The sequence below is a fragment of the Patagioenas fasciata genome, chromosome 15 (genome assembly GCF_037038585.1).
Source record: "Patagioenas fasciata isolate bPatFas1 chromosome 15, bPatFas1.hap1, whole genome shotgun sequence".
NCBI lineage: Eukaryota > Metazoa > Chordata > Aves > Columbiformes > Columbidae > Patagioenas > Patagioenas fasciata.
The window spans coordinates 11,091,882-11,108,269 of record NC_092534.1 but is presented as its reverse complement, the minus strand read 5'-3'; the positions used below and the strand labels follow the sequence as shown (position 1 = coordinate 11,108,269).

Here is a 16,388-nt window from a genome sequence, read left to right as displayed (position 1 = left end):
GTGTGTGTTCAGCCCACTGCTTCTCCTCAGCGATGGGGGCGAGGGCTCCGTCGGCAGAACAGCCACCCTCAGCTTTTTGCAGGCTTTGATTGCATCTCGGGGATCAATGGAAAATATTTTATTGTGCCTTTTGTCTCTATTTGAAATCAAGCTAGAAACTGATAAAATAAGAAGGCTATCTTCTCAGCTGACAGTTTTATTTCTGCAGCCAGAAGAAAAGTCATTCTGCACTGGCTATAAATATTAGACAGGACACATTGGGGATTTATGTAAGATAAATTCCCACCCTCCCCCTTTCTCCATTCAGGATGGACTGATGCCTGTACATAAATATAGCACTGAAATAAGGCGGATTTTTCACAATGTAGCTTTTGATAAATGTAAAAATTCATAGTGCATGTTTCCCATCCTTTAACGAGGAGCTTAATTTTGGAAGCTTTAAAGATGGAGCTGCAGATAACAAGTGTTTGCAGTCGGGACTGTGGTGGGTCCTTCTCTCCCTTATCGTGCACTTTGCCAGACCCTGTGTCCAAAACTCCAGCAGCGTTGGGGCTTGACCACTGGAATTAAACCTGTGCAGGACAGCCCAGGTCCACGGTCACAGCCTCAGACCTTGGCTATGGGCTTGGATGCGGCTTCTGTAAACGCAGAGAAAATTTCCAGCCTGAAAGTATTTATTTCATCTGTGGGAAAGCTCCCAAAGAGCAGGACATGCTGTTTGGTTGGCTGACCAGGCCAAGTTCTTATGGACCTGAACAGAAAGTCTGCAAAGTTCACAAAGCTGGGCAAGAAATACTATGGATAGATGCAACTTTTAAAATTTTCCATCCACATATTCTTGCCTTATTACATTATAGTGAGAATTATTGCTCGCCAATATGCATATTAAAATGTATTTGTGCTTTCTATTTCAATAACTGGAAGCATTTCATAAGGATTAGTTTTTAAATCTTCATGATGGCGTTGCTCGTTTGATTTTTTTTTCTTTTTTTAAGACAGCACATTTCTTTATAGCAAAAAAGGTTGGTGCTGTCAGATGTTTTGCAAGAGCTGCCTTGCCTGTCTCTACCAAGATCTCGTGAAGCTAATAGGCAGTGACAGCTATATTTTCAAAGCACTGTAAGGCTTTCACTGTGTGTTGGGAGTTGATAGAATCTGCAAGTGAGCGGCTTATTAGCAGGTAAACCCTGCTCTGCTCTGTGTTCCTGCACTGATAACCCTGAGCACTGCAGACTTTCCCAGTAATCTTGCTCATGATTTGTTTTATCTCAGCGCTGAGGGGGAGACTGGTGACAACGTGGCCTCAAAAGCCCCTGGCTCTTTGTTTCCTGACTTCCAGGCTTCGTGGAACTGGCAGCTTCCAGTTTGGGGAATTTATTTTCTATTTTGATGTTAATATGATGGCTTTTGGGAAGTCATTTGGTTGATGCTGACTTGTCAAACATCTAAAACATACTTTTACAAGACTCTGAAGCTGCGCTTGATTGCGTGGTCTGGAGTTAGAAACGGTGCTGAGCTCGTGGTCACGGCCAGGAGGTGCATTTGGGAGCAGGAGACAAATCCAGACTAGAAGTGTGCGGTAGGTTTAGACATGGCCTTACAAAATAGAGAGGCACAGCGGTGTGGAAGGACAGGCTCGGAGGCTGGAGGGGCAGGCGGGCAGTGCGGCTGCAGTTCCAGTTAAATCAACTCCAGCACTACCCATTGAACTTCGTTCAGAGGCTTGGGCATAATAAGTGTGATTGACTTGGTGCTTTAAGAACATATAAGAGCTGAAAAGGGAACGTGCCATTGGAGACTGACAGATGTTCACGTTGTCTTCCCTCAACCCTCTGTGGCAGAAGGAACTGGGAAATGTAGAAGTTGACATGCAATTGTCTTTAATATTTTATTATATTTAGTTTGCCGTTTATTAAAAATGTAAATCTGTTTCCTTAACAAATGGAAGTTAAATGCCAGGAAAAACTGTCCCGGCACTTGGAGCACTGTTCTCTGTGGGGAGGTGGAAGGAGAGAACAGAGGGAGTGAGAGGTGCTGGGTGCTGCACCCTGGAGAGCTGGGGCGCATCGCTGTGTGGGGCTCTGCTGGGGGGTCACCGGCGTTAGAGAAAAGTCATTCCAGGCAGCTCACAGGGACGTGGCACGCGTGTGATGGGCAGTAATTGAGCACAATTTATAGCTGTTGCAGTGACCTGGTATCCACCTGTTATTAGCTGTTGCTATTATTATGGTATTAAATCATGACTTGCAGCACAGGAAGTTACAAGACCCTTGTTTTGATTGCTAAGAAAATTAAATTAGGCGTTTGGCATGTATCCCCAGTCCCCGTCTCCTTCTCGCTGCAGCCGTCAGCACATCCAGCCCGATCCTGCCCACGGCACCTGGAGCGGTGGATGCTGCCCCAGCCCCGGTGCAGCTCTGGCACCCTTGGGTGCTCCCCAGGCCCTGTGTTTCCCGGCCCTGCGGTGCTGTGCCAGCCAGGGCAGTGGTTGCCAAGGCTCCAGGACCTTGATTCCTTCTCTCGTCTGGCTTTGCTGGCCAGTGCTCTCGGAATCCTGCCCCACCTGAAGCAGGGGTTGTCACGAAGAGGGGGTGCTGAGCCGGGGAAGCCGCAGGGGTGTTCAGAAGCAGCTGCCGTGTGCTGGTTTAGCCCGAGAAAACGTCCAGTGCTGTGAGTAGGCAGGGACCCACGGCAAGGAATGCGCTCCCATCTCATCCCTCTGCAGTTCCTCGCCATGGTGCAGCCGAAGGGTTTTGCATTCTCCGTCTGTGCTGTGAGATAACATTTACATGCACCTGACAAACCTCATGTGTGTTTTGCACCTTTTTCTTTTCTGCCATGGCTGCAGCCGCAGCCCCCGCTGCTTTCTCCACCCACCATGTACGTTCTTTTCTTCCCCTCTCATAGTGTGGACGCAATGCTGAAAACTTCGACCGGTTTTTCACTCGCCATCCACCCGTCTTAACACCTCCCGACCAGGAAGTCATCAGGAACATTGACCAGTCAGAATTTGAAGGATTTTCCTTTCTTAACTCTGAGTTTTTTAAACGTGAAGCCAAGAGCTAAGTCGCTGTGTCGATCTCATTCCTGCATCTCTATCATCCAGTCCCAGCTGCTGTTGTGGTGACATTTTCCATTGCAAACCTTGCATTCATGGTTTTTCTTTAGTACTGCTACTAGAGTGGCCATATTTCAAAGCCAGAAGTGTCTTCACATGACTCAGGGTGTACCTGAATGGTCGGGGGTGTGCAATGAGCGCTGCAAATGTGCTTTTATGACATTTTGTTTGTAAAAAATGAAATCTTCATTGGCTAACAATGGTGAGGTGGAGAAGTGCAGGCCATGGCAATTAGGAGAAATCTCTTCAGCATGTGCTTTTATTCTCTTCCCTTTTTGTAGTCTTTTAATATAATAATGAAATTTTAATATTTAGCCTTCTCAGCCTTAGTGGTGTTTTTAACCAAACCTGTCCCCGGTGTGCGGTGCTGCCGGCTAAGCCGCTCGGCTCCTCCCAAACGGAGCAGCGGCTCCAGGGAACTGAGATGCCGGTTCTGGCCCCTTTTGTAGCCCCGTCCCGCTGGCGGGAGCCCCCACAGCCCCTGGGACGCCCGTGGCCTTGGGCAGGAACGGGTCTGTGCGCTGGGTCTGCAGTGAGAAACTGCGGGGAGCCAGGGCTGCTGTTTGCAGAGATTTCTCCTCATTGTGCAGTTTTTCAGTAGCACTTTTTAAATCAAAAGAAGCATAAACGGGAAATTTGAAGGGGCTGGTGTAGATGCTTTTGAATCCATGGTCACCCTAGTAAATACCCCAAATCATCAGTCCTCATAGCAAAACTTTTTCTTTTTTTCAAATGCCAAAGCAATTGATTGAGTTTGTTACCTGTGCTTTAAATGTGTCAAAAAATGGTATTAACACAGACAGGATGCTATTTAACTGTGAACAGTATTGTGAATTCTGATATGAAGCTTGTGAAGAAATGTGTTTCAACTAATAGTCCTACTTTTAAAAAATGCCACTAGATATTTAAATGGCCTAAGTTCTGTTTCTGGTATCAAAGAGTAAGTTTCAGGAAGGATTAATTTCTCTTGAAACAATATCATGCAGCTTCCTTTTGTACTATTCTGCAGATGTTTGTGGGCTGTCACTGTATCGATCTGCTTTAAGTTGTAATGTGCCATTTTTTTTCCCCAATACTGATTACAAAATAAAAAAGTGAGAAATAACATCAAAGAAACCCGCATGTGTTTGGCAGTAATGAGTTTCTGCAGTTCTGGGCTGAGAGATGCCACTGGAAGGTGCACGGCCACTTGGGGATGCCGTCTTGGGGACACAGCGGGTCCCCAGGAACGCAGCACAGGCAGCAGTGCAGGCAGCAACCCACATCACAGTGCAGCCTCCACCAGCAGAGCCGTGGCCAATTTGTCCTCTGCAGTGTTTGTCCCCAAACCGAGGTACGACACACAGGAAGCACCTTGATGCACTGGAAGCACCTTCCAAGTGGAGAGAAATTACCTGCGTGTCCTCTGCACCAGCTCGTGCTGCGCAGCTCATGTCCCTGCTTGCTCCTACCACTCAGTCATGGGCAGGGAAAGCTGCTCCGCGATGTTCCTCGGAGGAAGGACGCCGGGGATGCCTCTGCTGCGGTGAGCCGAGCGCTGCTGCTTGGGGATCTCTGGAACTGCCTTGGACAGAGAGGACTGCGGGATGCGCCTCGGCGCGCTGGCTCTGCAGGGGAAGCTCTCGGGAGGCAGCACCGTGTGTCAGTGACTCATCGCGCTGCCCGGGCGCCCTCCGTGGAGCGGTTGTTAAAAGCACTTGGCAGTTTCAGCTAAAGAGGGATTACAGGTTCCTGTCAGCTGCCCTGCTCCTGAGCGCGTGCAGAATTTCCCTTCTGTCTTTGGAAATCCAGTTTGCTGAATGGCTGCGGTCCTGAACGCTGCAGGATCCTGCTGGAAGGCACCGCATGGCAGCACCAGCAGCGGCTGTTCCTGGCATCCCTGCCCGGGCAGCCCTGGACTCGACATTGGAAGGGGCTCTGAGGTGGCGGCACTCAGGGGGTTCCTGTCACTGAGTCCAGCACAAATGCCCCATGGAGACACTGCCCAGGACACACGGGAGCCCAGGGTGCCTTTGCCGCACTGTCCCTCCCATGCTCCTTGTCAATCAGCTCTTTGTTGGAGGCATTTTCAACCTTGAACTTCCCCCACCTTCCCCTCTCTCTGTTCACCAGATCCATGTAGCTGTTCCCTGCCTGCTCCCAGGCTATTCATCATCTTTGACAGAGGCCAAATTGCCACCAATTTCAAACAAAATTCAAGGTAAGAAATCGGCAAACCCCACTTTGCTGTGCCCAGGGCTGGGCCCTCCTGCTGCTGCGTCCTGGGGGGTGAAGCTGCTGGAGGTTGCAGTGCAGGGGGGGTGGGCTGCCCAGAGCTGCCTCCCAGGCACATCCCAGCCTTTGCCAGAGCTTTCTGATGCTGAGAAGTAGCAGGAGGTTTTGTTCACCCAAGGGCTTCCAGGCTGAGCTGTCAGTCTCTCTGGTGCCATGAGCAGAAATTGCTCTAAAGGGCTGGGGACCATGGGAGCAACTTGCACCAGCGGCACATGTGGACCTTTCATTTCTCTTTGCAGCATCCCACAGCATTCCTGCTAAGGAGCAGCTCCTGACTGGGTAGGATGGTTGTTGTCTTGGCACACATTGGTTTGGGTGGTGCCACCATCAGCTCCTTCCTTCTGCACATGCTGGGGCTGCACAAGAGAGCCCCCGTGCAACCACCTCAAAACAGCCTCTTCACAGCGAAGGGCAGCGCATCTGCTCCACGCCAGTCCCTCTCTCCTGGGGGGACGTTGCCTTCCATCCAGATGGGCTTGCACTTGCATTTCAACTGCTTCACCCTTTGCCTGGCAGAACCCTGCAGCTGATGTTGGCTCCTTCGCCTTGTCTGCCCTTCCCACTCTTTCTCTGTGCCCCTAAATCCATCTCTTCTTCCTTCACTGTCTTGGGGACAGGAGCCCTGCAGGGACTCGGCCACCTCCTGAGTGTCCCTTGTCTGAAAGCAGAGCCCTAGGTCCTGCTCAGGACAGGCTGGGACCTGCAGGTTGGGGCTCCGGTGCCCTGAGCTCTTGTGCCCAAAGCCAGCTTGACAGCACAGACACATCCTGGCTCTTCTCCTGGCCTTTCTCTCTTCGTTCCTTGAGCTCCGTTTTCCTTTCCACCTCGTCTCCTCTCGGACACCCTTGGCTCTCTGTCCCCTCTGCTCTTCCCCGAAGGCTGAAGCCGTCCCAAGGAGAAGGCTCCTGCGGCGAGGGGGTCTCGGAGTGGCCACAAGGTCCTGCTGCGGGTGTGATGTGCTGCTGGCCCGGCTGGATGAGGACGGGGAGGACCTAGGCCATACACTGACTGTGCACCTGCTCAAGGTGTGAAAGTGCCGATGGCTCTGCCGCAGTGTCTGAGGACAGTGACAACCAGTGGGACCAGGCGCTGCGGTGAGGACACAACAAATCGCCCACTGGGTGCTTCATCAGGGTACAGACTGGGGCTGCATGGTCCCTCCTGTGGCCGGTGACATATGTCTGAGCAGGGATGGAGCGGCAGGGATGGGCATGGTGGTACCCCTGCAGTCGCCCCTTGGGGGCTACAGGCACAACCTGACAAAACGAACCAGAGCGAGAATCTCCCATCATAGCAGAGCGCAGGCACGATCCCAGCATTGCAGGGGTCTCGGTTCAAAGGCAGAATCTAAAATAAAGGCCATTTTGCAGGTTTCTACAAAGTACCAGAACTCTGACAGGGTCCCGCCAGTGTCACAGCAGGTGGAGGTCACCTCCAGCATGGGGTCAGGGCAGGTCGGTGTCTGCGCCTGCAGTAACACCAGGAAACTCGATGGAGAGCGCAGTGCTCTGGGGCAGGCTTGTCCAGCCCCGGGAGGTGCTGCAGGTCTCCCAGCAGTCTCCCCCAAGCACCCCAGCCCCATGCCAGAATATACCTCAATTGGGCAATCTCTGATACACACACATTTATAAAAGCAGCCCGAGTGTTTACCGCCTGATGAGCTCTACAATGCCAATAGCCAGTTACCAGTGCTCATCAAGACAATAAGTATATTTTCTTTTTTTGGGGGGGTTGGATGTAGCTGCAAAGTTGTTCTTCTTATGAAATTAAAATAACAGGTTCTGTATGTGGCATTTTCATTCTTTGAGGTTTTGAACTACTATATATTTTCTATATACAACTCTGGAGCAAATCACATCCTCAAATCAATAAACCACTGCATCGGTCAGTACCACATTATAGCATAATTTTAACAAACCAAGCTTAAAGCAAGAAGAGCTTTTAGAGCTGATTATTTTGTGCAAATTTTGGAATCATATTGAATGTTTACTTAAGTTTTGAGGCATGTTGCTTCCTCCAGGTTCCTTGCTGCTGCCTGTTGTGGATCTCTGTTTGCAGTGCCAGTTCTGCATGCCGAGGAGCTGCTCTGTCTCTCCCGCAGCAGCCAGGACAGGAGGGATGCTCGACCCGGGAGCCCCGCAACTGTCCCCAACCACCCATGTTCTCATCATGTCCCTTTACCGTCTGGTTGTGTGTTCCAAACATGTTAAACTGGGGTTTCTCTGTTCCTGCCCACAGCATGGGGTTGCTTCTGTTGCACAGGGGCTGCCGCTGCCTGTCTGGGTGCGTGTTCCTCATTGGCAGCAGCTTTAGAGACTGCTGTGGAGATATTGAGTGCTGGACATGCAGCCTGGGGACAGCACAGCTCTCCTGGCCACGCACCTTTGGGTGCTGCCACCTCTCGCTCACTCGCTCGCACTTTCCCCTTGACCGTGTTTAACTCTTGTGCTTTCCATTTAACAGAAAGACAAACGAGACACTTCCAACTTCGACAAAGAGTTCACCCGGCAGCCGGTGGAGCTCACGCCCACGGACAAACTCTTCATCATGAACTTGGACCAGAATGAGTTTGCTGGATTCTCCTATACTAACCCCGAGTTTGTCATTAACGTGTAGTGGCGGCGCGGGCCGCCCGTCCTCGCAGCCCCTCTCCAGCTCGCCGTGTACATACACACCAGTCTTCCGGGGCCCGCCATGCAGACACACACACCCTCACGCAATCCGCACCGACCGCTCGTTTTAGGAGGCCTTTCCATGTCTGTGTCACTCGCTAGCTTCGTTTCCCTAGCTGGAGATGTCTGGGGTTCGAGTTAACAGTAATACTTCTAGGAACTATAGTTGGTGGTGACTAATAGAGTTTTTAAACAGAAATATACCAAATTGCTACAGTCTTTGTAATTTTTGAAATGAGATGCTGAGATTCCAGTGACCCTAGCTACTCACAAACCGTTTCTGTTGAATGCTACGCATGGTTGATATTTTAAACCGTTGTGCTGAAGCTTGCGATGACTGTGAGCTTGTCTTAGAGGAGCCTTTTGTTCAAGACATGGGTACATTTGATCAGTGTGGAGAAGTCTGCTTATAGACATATATTTTTAATGCATTGTACATACGGTCAGCCCGGCTCGCTGAGCCGCCGCCTCCCGCCAGCCCGCGCCCCCCGCTCTCCTCTCCCACACTCAGCATTACGACTCCAAACTAATTCCATGCCAGTTCTTGTAAATCAGAGCAAATCTTTTTCTAAGTGAAAGGTTGGATTTGATGTTTTTTTAACATCTGGAACAGTTTGCAGTTTTGGTACACTCTGTCAGCGCTCTCATAAATCTTTCTCCTGTTTTTTCACAGACACTGTCAAAATTTAACAGCTCTGTAAAGGGTATTAATATTCTACCAAAACAAAACACGTAGATATTCTCAGTTTACAATTTACCAACTGAAAATATGCCCACTGCAAAAGGGCTGTACTGAGGGCTATTTATAATGGTAACTTTTCTACTTTACACCCTCTGCTATTATCTTAAAGGCTCAAAACCCATGAATTTTACAGGCAGCTTGATCTACCTGATTTCAGCCAAAATTCCTGGGGGGTTTATTCAGCAATCCAGGACCTTCTGCATCATTTCAAAAACACTGAATCGGAAGAGACAATTCCAGCAGCTGTTTGTAAGGCCGGGCAGCAGCAGTGCCGTGCGGGAGGGCAGGGCAGGCAGGGGCAGGCAATGGGATGAGCCCTGATGAGCATCCTCTGAGGGCTGTTACCCCTCTCTTATCACACACCAGTTTAGTTGGTTTGCAAAAAAGCCTGTAACATTAGGACATTTTCTGAAGCGCTACCAGTTCTAATGTAAATACACATTCTGCCATGCCTATAGGGGAAATGGGGGTGGAATTTTATGAATCGTGAGGAATCCCATAAAGGAAATTCTGGTTTGTAGATCTTTTATAGACATCAAACTCTACCTTTTGAAATTATTTTATACTTTGAACGATTCAGTGAGGAAGAAAGGCTGCTGGAAGCTGCAGCTGATGTCCCCTCCCCGTTCCCAACCGCAGGCAGTGCCCTGTGCACAGGGCTGTGAGCTGAGCCTGTGCTATGCGGTGCTGCCCTGGGCTGGACAAAAGAAAACCAAACCCCAGAAAACTGCAAATTGTGCCAGATTGCCGATAGGGTTTATGAGACACTCTGCATCAGCTGGAGCCTGGAGCGTGGGCTGGTGTCTGAGGGCTCTTGTGACCCCAGCACTCGGTGGGAAGATGTCTCGCCGTCCTCTGCAGCCGCAGCTGATGCTCAGAGCATGTGCGTTCCGCGGCTTCCCAACCTGCTGCTGCAGAATTAGCATTAATTCAGCGGTGAATGTTTGTAATTTCCGTATCTCGGCTCTGAAGCCGCTCCCCAGGGCTGTCCCGGGCGCTCTTGGGAGGTCACCCTTGTCAAGGGGCCCCCGGGGCTGTGGAGACACGCAGGGGCTGCCGGGGGGAGTCATGTCTTTTCCATTTGGGACTTGTGTGTGTGTTGGGTGACACTTGTGCATGGGGCAGGCGGAGCCATGGGGAGCCAGGCCAGCCCATGGCTGGTGGCACCAGGCAGCTCCAGTGGCATCCGTGAGGTGGGCAGGGTGCAGATCCGCACTCCAGGGGGAGCTTAGCAAAGCCTGGGTCCTGCTTGCAGAACTTAAACCTTGAGCGTTTCTGACACTGTCCATTCTGCTACTTGCAAAACTCTTATTTCAAGGTTTATTTCCAGTTGACCTGTTTCTTCCGTGGAGAAATGTAAAATGGGACGTGCTTGGCCCTGCACAGATGTTGTGATTTGGATGAACTCTTCCAAGGAAGGGCAGGGTGACAGTGATTGACTCACGGTTTGCTGTAATTTGATGATCTAATCTTCACTCTAGGATGAGGAAGCTCAGTGCTTCAGGAGGATGCTGAGAGGTTCCAGGAGAGCCCCGTTAGTCAGTCCTGGGTGCTCTGATGTGTGGATAAACCCCAGTAAAACAATCCAAGGGTGTTCCCAGCACGCGGTGCACACACCGCTGTGCCCAGAGGACAAGGGGACAGTGTGAGGAGCAGCTGGTGAGACAGGAGAAAGGTGCCTGGGGGACAGGAGGCAGCTCAACCTGCAGCTACAGAGGAGAGGAGCACCCCTTGGGGTGTGCAGGGTGCTCACTGGGGCCTGGGGGGTTTAGCTGCCCCACTTCCATGTCCACACCGAGCAGCCTGGCTGTGGGGTGCAGTGGTGAGGTCAGGATGGGACTCCAAGCCCTGCACCTGCCCAGGTGAGGCAGGAGGAGGGACTGAGGAGGAGGAGGCAGGACATGCAGTCACCCACCCACCAAGGATGGCAAATCCCGACTGTCTCCCAGACTGGATTACACCTGAGTGCTGCAGGTAAGTGGGGTTCAGGCTTCTCAGGTGGTGTCCCCATGGGGCAGGATGAATCAGACATGCCCCTGGGGGCTGTGATGGCCCCTTTGCTGCTGTTTGGTGGCTGCTCCAGGCAGCAGAACCTTCCCGGCTCCTGCAGCCACCGGGGCTGTGCGGCAATGCCGTGTGCAGGGGACACCAGCTGCACAGCAATGCCACCTGTGCAGGGGACCTTGGGTCCAGTGTGAAAGAGACACAGGGCAGGAGGGCTGGGGCTCCTGGAGACAAAGCAATAACTGCTTGTGTTGGCCCACTGGCTAAGGATTGCTTTCTCATCACTGGCATTTGGAAATGGGGCAGGGTGTCTTGGTGCAGGAGCAGATTCCCACTCCTGTCTGCGGGGATGTTGGGGCTGCAAGTGCCGGTGCTCCCCGGGTATGCCCTGGGCTTTTACTTGGACATTTTGCAAAAGAGGAAAGGATCACGCCTGTTTGTCCAGGCTTTCTGCATTTCTGGTGTAAAGCGCAGCCCAGCTGGAGGTGGGGAGCGGGAGGGAGCTGCTGGAGAGTTTGGATGGAACCAGGACAGCCGAGGAGAGCAGGGGCTGAGCAGGGACCTGCGGGACAGTAGGGCAGAGCTGGGCTGGCTGCTTAGGCTCAGCCTGGGGAGTTGCCTGGTCCTGTGACGTGCAGGGCTATGCTGTGGGCTAGGGGTGGTGGGCAGGTGGGGAACACTGGGAACCCCCATCTGCTCCCGCTCTGCTATCCTGCAGCTGCAGGTGGCTCTTCGGGATGCAGCCATCGCAGTGTCGGTGCCAGGACCGTCACTGCTGCTGCACAGCCCAAACCGCTGTCCCCAGTCACCACAGGCCAGGGGACAGCCCCATGGCAAGGGGGACCTGATGCCGCAGCGTTCATGTCCCCCAGCTGGACATCCAAGCAGCTTTCTCTTGACAAGAGAGCCATCACCAAAGGAGTTACTGATCCATTTAATAAATAAATGCAAGTTTGCATAGTGGCCAACCCACATAGGTAGTCTGAAAGATGGGAAAATGAGCGAGGGCTCTGGGCAGCAGCTGGGCTCTGATGGTTGTTCACCCCGGGAGCTCTAATACAAATGAAGAACTGTGATGGTTTCTAGTGCAGAGTGCAAGGATGCAGCTGTTCAGGTGGGGCTTACAGCTGGACGGTGGAACTAACTCATACTAACAAGTGCTGCAGCTTCTCTGCCTTTGCAGACACAGGTGAGCCACTGAGCCTGCAACAGCACAAGAAGCAACAAGCATCTTGCTCCATGCATGGAAGTGTCATCCAAGCTGTTTATTTCTGATCACCTTCAAAGTTGCAATTAAAACAAGAAAAAAAAAAAAAAAGTTTATTGTTGAACAGTTTGTGTTTGTGAATTTGATTTCACCTGCAAGTATTTGATGACTTTTCTACATCCTAGACTACCTGCTGTGTGTTGTCAAAGGATTCTCATAAAGACCTCCTTTTAGATGGGCATATACTCTTTATTCTATTTGCTGCATGTATGAAAAAATAAAATCTATAATTTTAAAGAAAACCCAAGAGCTTGATTTCCTTTGCTGCGGGACCCCGGTGGTGTAGGGGGAGAGCTGGGGGTGGCTGTGCCAGGGGGCTGGTTCTGGCTGTTGGTCACCGAGGAGCCCTGCCAAGCCCTTCTGTGGCAGCAAACACTGACATGTCACCGCTTTTCTGTGAGAGAAGCACATCTGCACAGCTGGAGAACAGCAGCAAGCAAGCCTGCCTGAGCACAGGCCAGGACTGGAGACCTGCGGCTGTGCTTGAAGAGACCTCATAGACCAAGGGGGAGGGAAGGTGTTGGCTGTTTGCATCTTCAGTTAATTGCTAATTAAGGTGAATTAATTATTAATAACACTATTGCAGCTGTTCTTCCCACCACCCCTTGAGCACTGGTTCTCTCTTCCTCCAAGCTCACAGAGGGCTGTGGGGGGGTGAGCTGAGCACTGAGGAGGTTGGTGCTGGGCAGATGCTCTGCAGGTGCTTTGGATGGCCACGTGCCACCGTGGCAGTGAGGGCAGGGGAGCAGCAGCCCCAGAGCAACAGGACTGTGTGAAACCCCCAGCGTCTGCTTGTGCTCCCGAGGCTCCCCTTGCTGAGCACACCGTTACTCAGCTTTCTGCTCACTTGCATGGAGAGCTGCACGGAGCAAACCCACTTTTCTCCATCGAGGAAATCTGCTTTTTTTAGGAAGTGTCCTTGTGAAAGCCAGTGAGCACGTTAGGAAGGGTATTTCCTCCTCCCTTTGAAGACTATGGCTTTCAGCAAGAAGATATCCCTATCTCCCCAGCTGGCATGGCTGTGGGTGACCAGAGACTGCGCCACTTTGTGTGGGGGTGGGAGAGGTGCAGGGCTCGGCAGCCCCAGCACTGACTGTGTGTCCCCAGCATCTCCTCCTGGCTGTACCGTCCCGGTGCGTCCCCCGCTGTCCCCCCGGCTGTGGACAGGCTGCTCTGCACACTGTGCTGGGAAGGTCTCCAGTGGCCCCAGCACAGGGTTTGAGGTGGACGGTCCTGCCCTTCCCAGCTTCACTGACATGCCCGTTCCTGGCGTGCTGGAAACACTTCTGAATGCCAGTTACCCTGGCTTCTGTAAGTGAAACATTTGGTTTTGTGACACTTTCCTTAATTATGGGAGCTAATGACAAAACCATTGTGACAAATGACTCAGCTTTTGATAGTGAAGTTAATTAATTCTGAAGTTAGAGTCTTCATCAGAGTATCTGGAAAAACCCAATTAAGAAGTCTGTTTACCCAGAGTAACACAGGCAGCAAAACCCCAAGTCTCTACAACACACCAGGTAAAATCCTCCTCACCGCTGCAAGGGGATGATTCGCTTGGAGCGAGGAGAATAAAGGCCAGGCATCAGCACCGCGTTTGCTGGGCGAGCTGTCCCCCCATCCATCAAAGGCTTCAGGAGGAACACAGCCTCATTAATGTTGGAATGAGTGACCAGAAGCAGCTTTGCGTTCAGCTCTGACCTTCAAGAGCCGTCTCCCTGAAGCCATCTTTCATCTCTTTCATTTGCATTACAATCCTGTTTGCCTCATTATTTGTTATCCACTTCTTCTTCAAAGAATTTAAATCAAATCAATTAAATCATGGTGGATCAGAGCAGCAGCAAACCTTTTATGGTGGTTCAGCATGGTCCGGCTGGACTCAGACTACAAAATACCTTTTAATCTCCTGCTATTTGTTCTTTTATTACTTCTGTGGTCCCAGTGCCTCACAGGATCCCAGTGATAATCTCCCTCCTTCTTCACCCAGCCCATGCAGACACACTCCACAGCAGAGGCTGGGGATTGTGTGGCATTGCTGTCTGGTGGCACATCTGGGACACCCTGCCCGAGTTCAGGCACATCACGTACAGACCCACCAGCCCCACCGCTGGGGTCCTGTTAGAGCTAGGAGATTGCAACCAGTATTTCTGAAGCATGTGCAGATATAAATAACCCCCTTGTAGGAGTGGGGAGGGATGAACGCGTGTGCCAAGGCTCTGGTGTCCTTATGCCCCGGCAGCCCTCAGGAGCAGGGAAATGAAGACCAGGCGAGGCTGGAGCTCGGCATCTCGCTGCATTGCTAATGGCCCAAACTCGCCTTGTAGCGGAGTCTCTCTTCCTTCAAGGAAAAAACCTAATCCAGCTAGGGATTATTTCTGACTACTTGCTTTCTGTCACTTTGCCAATTTAAATGCAGCAGAGCTTTCATTGCTGGATTTGGAAGGACAAAGCCTAACAGATCTTGGTTTAGGACATTTTTGCCTGCAAGGACAGCTTTTTTTCTTGCACAAGTTGTGAAATCTTTGCAATATGAGTTGGATTTTGTTGTTTGTTTCTACTTTGCCCAACTCAGAAGGGTCCAGGTTGGTGAGCAGGTGGGTGGTGACAGATGAGGCCATGAACAGCAAGGGTGACAGGGGTAGGAGTTGGCGCTGGCTGCACAGGCTGCTGGGCTGTGACCAGTGGAGCATGCTCTGAGCTCTGAGCTGCAAAGTGGGGTGGCAAGGTCCCCAGATTTGTGATGGCTGCAAATCTTAGTGACCCCCTGTGTGTCCTCTGGCATGGCTGCTCCAGCCAAAGCTCTGGGCTCACTCCTGGGCCTGGCTACTCCATGCCACAAGCAGTAAGTGGGGTACAGGGCTTGGTGAGGGGTGTTCCCACCACCAACCCCTACAAGGGCCGATATGATCCAATACGGACTCTGATTCTGTGCTTGCTTTGTTAAAAGCCTAGGAAACGGTACATGTGCACTCTGCACACACCTACACACACTATGTTAAAATAACACAATTAAGGCTGCAAAATCCCCCACTCTGAATGCAATTTGCAGCCCCTTCGCTGTAGGTGTGAGATATCTTCGCTGCCTCCTCCCTGGGATGCCTGCCTCTGCGCAGGGTGGGGGCCGGGCAGGGTATCAGCCCCACGCGTGCAGGAGCCAGGTGACTGGCGGTGGGAGCGCTGGAGGTGGCAGGACAGGGGACCAAAATGCCACGGCTGAGCCAGCTGTCCTGGAGCAGCACCCAGGTCTCCCCGCACCTCGTGGTACCCATCAGATTGCTCAGGAAACACAACCGGGTGCAGCCATGCGTGGGACTCACCTTGGTGTCCAGCCTATGACACCAAGGTGTGACCTGTGACCGTTGTGTGCCACTGCAGGGGAACGAAACAGGGTGACCCACAGCTGGGCAGCCAGGACAGCAGGTGGCCTGGGAGGGGCAGGGTGCTGCAGGACAAACATTGCAATGAGCGTGCCCTGCCTAATGAGCAGGCACAGAGGTGATTTAAGCTTGAGGAGGATACTTAATTTCTACACTTCCTAATTTCTCAGTACCTGATTTTTTGTAACCTTCATAATTTTCTGGTTGCATTTTGGGAGTAAATAACTAGTATTTACACGTGAGTGCATGCAAATGAGAGCTGTGAAAGTACACACTATCAAGTAAATCATATGCTTTCCCGTCTCACCCGTAGCCCTTAAAAGACTATTAATTTAAGAGGTGAGTATATTACGGGGCTTATTTGAAAGGTCGCATGAGTCATAAGCTCATCCAACTGTCTGCAAAGATGTTTGAGAGAGATGAGGAGCCAGCAAAGAGGCGCAGAGGGAGAGTGTGAGGGTTTTAACTGGTGGCAAACAATTAAGCAGCGTGATGTGGAAAACACCCCGAGGTACAGCGTCTGTTCGCACCTGCGTGTGCTTCGGTCGGTCACGGCGCTCGGGCAGGTGATCAGAACTGCCCTTTTCGGGGCAGGCAGTGCCGGGGGCTGGGCACGGGTGGGCTCCGTGTCGGGGGGGAAGGTGCTGTGCTCCCACCCCAGGGGCTGCGGGTGCCCGGGGCGGTGTCAGTGCTGGGAGCGCAGTGCCGGGGCAGCAGCTCCGGCACCGGGGCACCGGGACAGACCGCGCTCCAGGGCTCCCGGTCGAGGCCGGGAGGAGCCGTGGAGCCGAGCTGCTCCGTACCGGAGAGCTGGGGGCGGGTGTCTGCCCGGCATCACCGAGGTGATGCCGGCACCCGGGGATGGGCTCGCCCGCCCGCCCGGTCCCCGTCCTCACCCGATTTCCCCCGGGTCATTCCGCGCCCGGTCCCGGCA

At 52.1% G+C, this 16,388-nt stretch overlaps 1 protein-coding gene across 2 annotated transcripts in view; it reads left to right on the top strand.

Moving 5' to 3' along the window:
* PRKCB (protein kinase C beta) overlaps positions 1–12,319 on the top strand; it is a 108,085-nt gene extending 95,766 nt beyond the window's left edge. Inside the window, exon 17 of one of the 2 annotated variants that reach the window (XM_065850363.2) lies at positions 7,856–12,319. In XM_065850363.2, the coding sequence (XP_065706435.1) occupies positions 7,856–8,008 (153 nt within the window). In that variant the 3' untranslated portion in view covers positions 8,009–12,319. Of the gene's footprint in view, positions 1–2,907; positions 4,235–7,855 lie in introns of those variants that run through there. The other variant, XM_065850362.2, reaches the window with a different exon arrangement.
* Positions 12,320–16,388: the final 4,069 nt, after the last annotated feature.